Source organism: Gadus morhua, chromosome 8 (assembly GCF_902167405.1).
Source record: "Gadus morhua chromosome 8, gadMor3.0, whole genome shotgun sequence".
Classification (NCBI taxonomy): Eukaryota; Metazoa; Chordata; class Actinopteri; order Gadiformes; family Gadidae; genus Gadus; species Gadus morhua.
The window spans coordinates 9,821,492-9,831,113 of NC_044055.1; the positions used below are offsets into that span (position 1 = coordinate 9,821,492).

General features: G+C 48.4%; 1 protein-coding gene across 2 annotated transcripts in view; it reads left to right on the plus strand.

The window, feature by feature from the left end:
* Positions 1-4,542, plus strand: part of LOC115548853 (basic proline-rich protein) — a 7,469-nt gene extending 2,927 nt beyond the window's left edge. For both annotated transcript variants that reach the window (XM_030363726.1, XM_030363725.1), the window contains 2 exons: positions 201-849; positions 3,307-4,542. In XM_030363726.1, coding sequence (XP_030219586.1) covers positions 201-752 — 552 coding nt within the window. In that variant the 3' untranslated portion in view covers positions 753-849; positions 3,307-4,542. The remainder of the gene's footprint in view (positions 1-200; positions 850-3,306) is intronic.
* Positions 4,543-9,622: the final 5,080 nt, after the last annotated feature.

Here is a 9,622-nt window from a genome sequence, read left to right on the forward strand (position 1 = left end):
AACCCTATCATTGGGTTGCAGCGCAGAAATGAATACATAAATGAAGGTTATATTTTTGCAAGGAATGACAGCTATGCTGAGGTAAACTGAGGTTACGTTCGGTTTTGTCTGGCAGGATGTGTGCTGTGGTGGGCACGGTACGTGAGGCGGTTCCCCTGCCTAGTTCTACTGGCCTAACAGATGTAACGCTGTGTGTTCAGGTGGTGGACCACATCGACCGCCTCACGGCCAACATGGACCTCGGCGACGAGGGCATCGCCGTCACCCCCGGCAACGAGCCCGCCGACTCCTACGTCCCCCCGCGCCCGGTCGACCTCGGCCCCGCCGCGGCCCCGCCGCCGGCGCCAAACCCCAAACCGCCGTCCGTCCAGAACCACGTGTTCCTCAGGACTAACGCCCCCTCGCCCGTTCACGTGGCGTCCGTGGTCAAGACCAGCCGCGTCCCCCCGCCCCCGGGACCGCCGGGCGCCGGGGACGGGGCGGGGCGCAAGCGGCCGCAGCTGGTCTCCAACGGCCACCTCCTCAACCTGTGCCCGCCCAGGTACTCTGAGCTGCAGGACCCCTGGCGCCGCGGCACGGACCCCGAGGTGGGGACCGCCGCAGGGACGCGGTCGCCGGGGCCCAGGACTCAGAAGCCCCCGCCGTACCCCCAGAACGGGAGGTGCGGGAAGGGCCCGGTGCCCCCTCCCATCCCCGTGAAGACCCAGACCCCTTACCCTGGGAGACGCAGACAGAACACCAGCATGGTGTGACGGAGAGGGCCGGCCGGCCTGGGCCCCCAGGGGCCTGAAATAAGACCCGGGAACGACGATGGAGGTCTGAATGAGCCAGCCAGGGCGAGAACGTATGGTAGGTCGCTTTTTTTATGCGATTCCTTCTTTTTTTTTATGAGCTCTGGACACTACCGTTGACTTCATGGACTTTTATGAAGGGGTGTAGCCGGAGACGTTCGTCACTCTTTATGGGTGCGTGGGCTGGGGAGGAAGTCGGATCATGAATAGCGGTAGTGTGTGTGTGTGTGTGTGTGTGTGTGTGTGTGTGTGTGTGTTTGTGGGGGCAGTAGATGTAATCTATGTGTCTGCTTTTGTTGTTGTCATTATTTCCCAGGCCTCACTTGAGTCAGAACAGAGGGAAAAAACTATCTTAAAGCGTATTAACTAAAGCAGTTCGCTCCCAAGATTAACATAAAAGGAATGCGTTATCCGATAAACGTCTGTTGCACTAACTTAATAGAAAGTGCAAAGAAGCAAGACCCGATCCAATGTTCCTCGAGTCAAGATTTGATTTTCATTGTTTGAGGAGATGTTGTGTTTTGTGCCAGATCTGGAGAATCATTACACCAATAACCTTGCCAGACTTTATAGTTACTTATTTGACTATTTTCCCCGTATATCGTACAAAACACAAGAACAATTTCTCGGATCTTGAGAGAGCTCTGTTGTAGTTAATCTTTTGAAGTACTACCAGACAAACAGAATGTTCTATGAAGTAATTCCAGTCTTAACATCTTAATTTTCTTTGAGCAAGTATAAAAAAATTTGCTGCAGTTTGGATTGTGCTTGTTTATGCCTCATGTAATGCCTTAAGTCAACCGATTATTACTATTACATGTGTTATCCTCCAGCAATACAAACTATGAGTAAATAATAATGAATAACAAATGCTGTTAAAGAACAAACCCGAAAATAGAGCCACACTAGCTCAAGAAGCAGCGAGGCACTTTGGTCCACTGCTCCCCTCTTGTGGAGAGTATGCAAAACTGCAATCTGTTTTTCTGGGGCCGTTTCAAGTTGGGCAAGAACAATCTGGTTTTAATCATAAAAAACCTCTGGCCTCGTGCCAGAGAGAAACGAGGCAAACCGAGGCAAAAGCAACGTTTGTGACGGCATTATAAACTTGAGCGGTAGTAAAGGGTTTTTATTGCGGCTACCTTCGTTGTGAAGTGAAAAGGAGACTGCACTGACCACATGGCGTCCATTGTGAAATAACTCGTACAATTATTTTTCTGTGTGAAATTGTTCTGGGGTGACATGATTATAACCCATGTTCATATGCATGAACTTGTAGTGAGCTCCATAGAGCTTAATGTACGATATATTACTTTTTCTCCTTCTCTATCTCCCTGCTTGGAAGTTTATTTGCAGACATTGTATTGGGAGTCTAAAGCCTTGCATCTTGAATTCGACTATCAGGATTGGTCACCCTGTTCTCCCTAAAGTAGAGTAATGTACTGCAGAGACAAGCGCGTGCACGCACACACACACACACACACACACACACACACACACACACACACACACACACACACACACACACACACACACACACACACACACACACACACACCTAGCACGCACAGGCACAGAGGCACACAAACTCACACACACACAGGCAGACAAACACACACACACAGGCACAAAAATACCCCCTCCAATGCAAACACAGCAGACGCGTGTACGCACACATAAACACACGCGCACATACAGACACACACACACACAAAAATACCCACGCAAACAAACACAAACACACACACCCATGCAAACACACACACACACACACACACACACACACACACACACACACACACACACACACACACACACACACACACACACACACACACAGGCACAGTGGCACCCAGACAAACACATACACACCCACACATGCACACTCAAAGACACATAACTCTGCAGCAACAGAGACAAACGGTGACAGTCGTGATGGAGACGGTGTTACAGCAGTAGGTTTACGAGTGACTCACAAGGACACCTCCTCTATCTGCCTTATCATAGGGATGCCCTTACACCTACCCACGTCCCACCCACACACCATTCATTCTAGTAACCAAACAAGGGTATGACTTGCATCAATAGAACGGTAGAGAGAGACAGCAAGAGAGATTAAGAGAGAGAGAGAGAGAGAGAGAGAGAGAGAGAGAGAGAGAGAGAGAGAGAGAGAGAGAGAGAGCGCTTTGGGGCTTCAATGAATGACATTTATTTTATTTCACTAGGGAGAAACAAGAGTTTACTGGAAGCATGTGCATACTGAATATAAATGTTTTGCTATTGTGTGTCTGTGTGTGTGCCTATTTATATATGATGTATGCATGTGGGTTGGTGTGGATGTGTCTACGTGTGTGTGTGTGTGTGTGTGTGTGTGTGTGTGTGTGTGTGTGTGTGTGTGTGTGTGTGTGTGTGTGTGTGTGTGTGTGTGTGTGTGTAAGGGTGTGCTGTGCATGAGTGCCTCTAGGTGTTTGTTTGGGATTTTCCTTCATCCTTGTCCTCCCTGTGTCTTGTCCACCAGGACCCTGCCACTAGGAAGCATCTCCCTCTACGACGGACAGATGAGACGGACTGGGGAAGCAGGACCCTCCACACACAGGAGGACGCATGAAAGGAGATGAAAAGGAACTGATAGAGAGAGAGAGTTGGAGAGGGAGAGGGAGAGAGAGAGAGTTAACCTTCCATCGGGCAAACATGACCCGCAAGCCTGCATGGGGAGAAGCATCTGAAGAGGGGTGGACTCATCGAAAGGTCTCCAAGCTGTCTTGTGGGTCTCCTGTTGGCGGTTGCTCTTTCCCCTCTATTGGATGGAATAAACGACGATGGGTCACCGTATCCCTCAATCCCTACCGACGTCACCACCGCCCGCAACCCCACCACCACCAACACCATCAGCCCACTACCAAGATGAGACGACCGAGGGACTGTGCATCTATTTAAGACCTAAGATGGATAAATGATTCACTGAATCAGTGAATCATTTATCCATCAGTCTGACGATGGTGTGTGGAGGGTCTCAGGACGCCGCGTCACATGACACCCCGTCTCAGGACACCACGTCACATGAAGTAGGCCGTGGCGACGCGTGGGCTCGTGGAGGATGAGGTCCACATGGGGGACAGGGCCTGTAATGATCCCGAATCCCACAGGGTCACTGTTGAGTTGGAGCACATGCTTCATCTAAGGGCTAGCTTCTCAGATTCCTCTGTGCTCTCAGATATTCTGTCAATGTTGCTCCCTGACCACTGATTGTTACCGCATTTGCAAATTGATTAAATAAAAACCATGCCTGTCTCGAAATAGGTTTCGCATCCGGAGGCGGAAAAAAAACCCTGAATAGGTTATTAATAACGTGATCATCTCTCAGGTGGGAGCCATTCAGCCATATTGGACCCAGCATGGGTCCGTTCCCGACTTTCCATGCATGCTGACACTCATAGGAGCGTTTCACCGCGTTAAGAAGTCTGTGTTGTGTGACCTCATTCTGCCAGAGAGCTTTGTGTCCAAGACAAATCTGTGGCATCATGTTGTCTTGCTTTCACGTTTGGTTTGTCACTTTCACATGTTTGTATGACTTCAGATGCCATCACGGTGTCAACAAGACAAAGGGACTTAGTCTTCTCTGCACTTTGCAGCAATACGTTCCATTATGTATTCGATGATGTATTCATATATAGGAGGTGTTCTGTTCCCAGTACACTGTGACCTAATTATTAACCTTGCTAATATATTTTATGGATTCCTGTCACACCCTGTCTCTCGCTCTCTGTGTGACTCTCTTTTTGTCGGTCTCTCACTTTCTCTCTCTCTCTCTCTCTCTCTCTCTCCTCCAGCTGTGGACAGACACTTTGATTCATAACCCCAAAAATAGTCCTCCTATCCTGTTATTCTGTACTTGGACCTGCGCCACAAAACTTTTAAAGGGCAATCACTGTCCTTTTTATTTCCCCTCCTGCTGAACCACAGGCCTAAGTGCTTTATATTGAGATGCTGAGGTTGATTTACCGGGCTGTCATTAGACACTCATTATCTCAAAACGTTGTGAATGAATGCGATAGAAAAAAGTGAAGTCTACAAATATACATTTTAACAAGAGCCATGAGTGACTACCACCCTCACCCTCTTAATCCCCTGTTCACTACCTCCCTCCCTCGTTGATGCCATTATTCACTCCCTCCCTCCCTCCCTCCCTCCCTCCCTCCCTCTCTCCTTCACGTCCAGCCTACCTCACTCAATCACTTAATCCTTCCATCCCTCCCCCCCTAACTCCCCCCCCCCCCCCCCCCCGCCTGTGTTGAGGCAAGGTTAAGTAATGTCTAAGTGAGTGTTGGCAAAGGACAAGCTAGCTGTGAGTGGTTTATAAACACAAACAGAAGGTTAAAGATGCTGTCGGGGTCCACAAGGCGACAACGTTTTAGCCCTCGTCGCAGTGACCCATCAGCAGGCAGAATGTACACGCTGGAAGAAGACATTCTAAAGCTATTATTTGATAAGGGGTAGAGGCAGAGACAAATAAATATTCAGTGATTCCAGATAAGCAAACGGTTATTTCCATCCCGAACGCAATGCTCTTAAGACGTTGAGCAGGCCGTTCATCACACCCTCTTCTCCATTGTGAGAATATATTTAGTCCACTTGGTATTCCTGCGGACACACGTGTATACTTATCAGCAGATAACGAAAAAAAGCTGAATATATCCTAACCCAAGCCATCCTACTCTCGTTAAAACAAACACAATCTACACAAAAGTAAACATCTGCGAGGATAAGATGAAGGCAGACGCCGACCGGCGACTAAACATCAACCGATGGTATCCATCATCACAGATGGCGGCAGTGTGTCTCCCGTCCGGGGGGATCCAGACATAAAGACTTTGGGTGGGGCCATAGACCCCGCGGGGTGTGTGCGCTACCATCCACAGACCAGTCAAACACTGGTCTGTTTACACGCTGTGTGCATGGGACCCTACGTGCGCCCCAAGGCATGTGCTAGCCAAGCTAGGTGGGGCCATGGAGTCCATCTGGAGGCACAGTGGAGTCCCTCGGGTGTGCGATGGGTCTTTGACGGGGAAAACAACACAACAAGACTCTCTGTATAGGCCTCCTTTCGTATTGTGTCTCATTTGCCCTTCTTTTAAGGTTGACGCCAAATAAAAAAGACGACAAACACACACACAATAAAAAAGAAAAAGCCCTTTTAAGACCCTTTTTCCCCAAAGGGAAAGTCGACCCCCCCACACCTGAAACCATAACATGTATGTTATGACGCACATTCACACACACACACACACACACACACACACACACACACACACACACACACACACACACACACACACACTCACACACACAGCCGGCCTCTTGTGTTATTATTAACCTCTGGCCCAGGTATTCTTTTTCTGGACTGTTTGGATTTCAGAGGGAAAAGCTGTCGCATTCTTCCACCGCTGAGGTCTTTGTGCCCTGACCCCCCCCCCCCCCCCCCCCCCACACACACACACACAAAAGCACTCAGTCCATGCATCGTAGAATGGCTGCCCTAGGGGGAAACCGCTGGACTGAGTGGAGGTAACACGTCAAGCTGTCGCAGTCACTGTGAATTAAAAGGAAGAGTAGTAAATGGTGTACGCTATTTTATTAAACATATATTATTGTGAATTGGATGTTGCATAATCGATATTTCGCACAATGTTACTTCAATGAGTTTGAAAAAAAGTTTGGTCTGATGACTGGAAAGCATCCTTAGCCTTGGAGCTGATGTGAGCTCTCATTCAAAGAAAAATAAAACAAAATAACTATAAAAAGGTTTTGCAAGCTGGGATTTAAAAAATCACAAGCTGCTCACCAAGCCTGCGTTCAAATGCAAACGATAAATGAAAAGACGGCTAAAAGTAAGCGCTATACCTCCTGTGGCTCACTGATGACTTCAAAAGAGATGCTCTCTGCAAAAACGTTCCTGGTTTGTGGGGAAATAGAATACCACTGCGTCAGCTCTGAAAGAACAGAAGAAGGTCTTACATTTAAAGTACCACCCAAGTCAAACCTACCACCCAGCTTGAAGATGAACAGGAGTGTGCTTTGTTCCTGACAGACAATAATGTGAGTGAAAGATGGGGGGGGAACAAGTTCACCGTTTATATTTTGATGTGGAGATGCTTGACCTTTTTGCGTTACCCACCAGAAATTCGATCCCTTTATCGTGTCTCGTTGTCTAGCCGATCCCAGCACCGTGTCTCTCAATGAACTGACACAACTGCTGAGGAATGTCTCTGCTCTCTGCCTAAATCAACCTGCAAAAAAAAAGAATCGTAGAGTGGAGCTCGTCTCCCGAGGTGAAGCAGACCCAATACCCCCCACCCCCTTTCTCGTGGCCCCATTTGCTCGAAATATGATCTAAAAGTACAAGAGTACAACACGACCACCACCTATTCTAAACAACAGAGACTGTTTTATTTTCCCTCGCGTAGCGAATTCATCCGGAAAATGTTTCTGTTGCCCGCATGCTTCTGGCGTTTGAGGTAGGCCGCAGCGACTTGGCGGAACACCGAGATACTATTAACAACGGATTAAAGCCTGATTTCCCCTCATCACCGACGCAAGCCTACCACCGGGCGCGCCGAGCAGAGAAGTTGTGTGCGGGGGGACGGCTGTGTGTGAGATGAGGCGCTGCCCAGAGGAGTTGCCGGCTTTACTTAACTTGGAGTTGGCCGCTGCTGACTGTGTCGCTGTTCTTAAGCATTGCGGCCGAGTTGAGGGACGTGGCCCAGATGTGTGTGTGCAGGGCCGTAGCACTGAATCCTGGGCCCCTATACTATAGGTACTAATGGGCCCCCCTGCGCTAAGTTGTTGACGGGGGACACACACACACACACACACACACACACACACACACACACACACACACACACACACAAACACACACACACACACACACACACACACACACACACACACACACACACACACACACACACACACACACACAATACTATGTGTGTGTGTGTGTGTGTGTGTGTGTGTGTGTGTGTGTGTGTGTGTGTGTGTGTGTGTGTGGGGGGGGGGGGAGTAGTTTTCTGCATGCCTCACAGCTGAGCAAACAGTCTACCGTCTTCTCTCCAGCATGGCATGTTTAAAATGACATAGCGGTCCAAAAAGGAACAGTGGAACTAGAAGCAGAACCCGCTGTGAGACTGGCAGGCCCGCACACAAACACGCACGCACTCATGCGCACACACATGCAGGCACCCACGCACATGCTGCCGGCACACACTTGGGCAAGCACACACATATACAGACATTCAGACATTCCTATGAAAGCAGGGCCTCAGATCGGCATGGCACCAGTCCAAGTCCGGTGTTGGACCTTTGATGATAATGTCACTATCTCTAAATATCACCACCACAACATTCCTAGACAATAAAGTAAGTGATTTATGTGTGTGTGTTTGTGTATGTGTGTGTTTTCCAGACACTTTAAATAACATTGACAGCCTTTCTGGCATAGATGCACCTTAGCGGAGGCCAGTGGATGCTGTTCCCTTGCCCTTAATCCTTCAGCCCTTGACTGGAGAATGTTCTACATCTGTTTGCCTTAACAGTGCAAACACTGTCTGGCTGTCTTTTCTGTTCCCTACTTTTTCTTCTTCATTTGTTCCTCTCTCTCTGGAAATACTTTAGCATTTATCCAGCGAATAGATCCCTTGTTTCAAAAAGTGAATCCAATCAAAATGAATACAGTTGATCGTTGGTGCAGCCAGATGTATCTGGAAGGGTTTCATCGTTCTGATGAAAAGTACCATGTCTACTTTTCCTTCAGATGAGGCGCTCATGAAAGCAGTTCCGTCGCCATGGATACAAATTAACTTTAAAAGCAATAAAAATCGAAGCCGTAGCAGCAATTAAGACCTAGATAGATAGTAATATACCTAGAAATATATAGAGAAAGAGAGAGAGAGAGAGAGAGAGAGAGAGAGAGAGAGAGAGAGAGAGAGAGAGAGAGAGAGAGAGAGAGAGAGAGAGAGAGAGAGAGAGAGAGAGAGAGAGGGAGGGAGGAGGGGAGTGTGAGTGACAAATTCATTTATTCGTCATATATTTATCTATATATCTGTTCACATCGGACAAATAGATAGATAAGATGAATCGAAAAATGTCAAGCAAGATATAGAAATAAAAGTCATGCATAGATCAAAAAAGAGTATGAGAAACAGCTTCTAAAGGAGTGGATAGATTGACCAACAGAGAAAAAGTAAGAGAGAGAGAGAGAGAGAGAGAGAGAGAGAGAGAGAGAGAGAGAGAGAGAGAGAGAGAGTTGGACAGCTGCTCTTAATAGTAGAGATGACACAGTAGCACAAGATCCTGCGGCCTGTGTTTTCACATGTCTTCGTGAGCAAACTCACTGCAGCCACAAGCCTCTCTCCTTCCACCCCCCCCCCCCCCCCCCCAACCCGCAAAGTACCGCCCAGGAACAACGTCACTCTCAGCCACTTGATCTATGATACCTACCGGCTTGGGGGGGGGCCTCAAACACCCAGCCTGTCATACTGGGGAGACATCCTGGAATACTAGGAAGGGGACACACACCCAGTCATTCCTACTGGTGAGACATACTTGAGTTCTATAGGACCCAGTCTTTCTGTTCTGTGTTCCCCTCTTCCTCCCCATGTGTGCGGGGCTTTGAGAATGCAGGTCACAGAAGACCTCTCTGTGGCCTGGTGTAGGGCCAGCCACTGGGGGATGGAGGGAGGGGAGAGACTGCGTCATTGGTTTGGCGTCTTTGTATAATTGGTTTGCGTGCAAAATAGGATGGAGGACAAGTTTAAAAAAACTGCTCTTGAAAG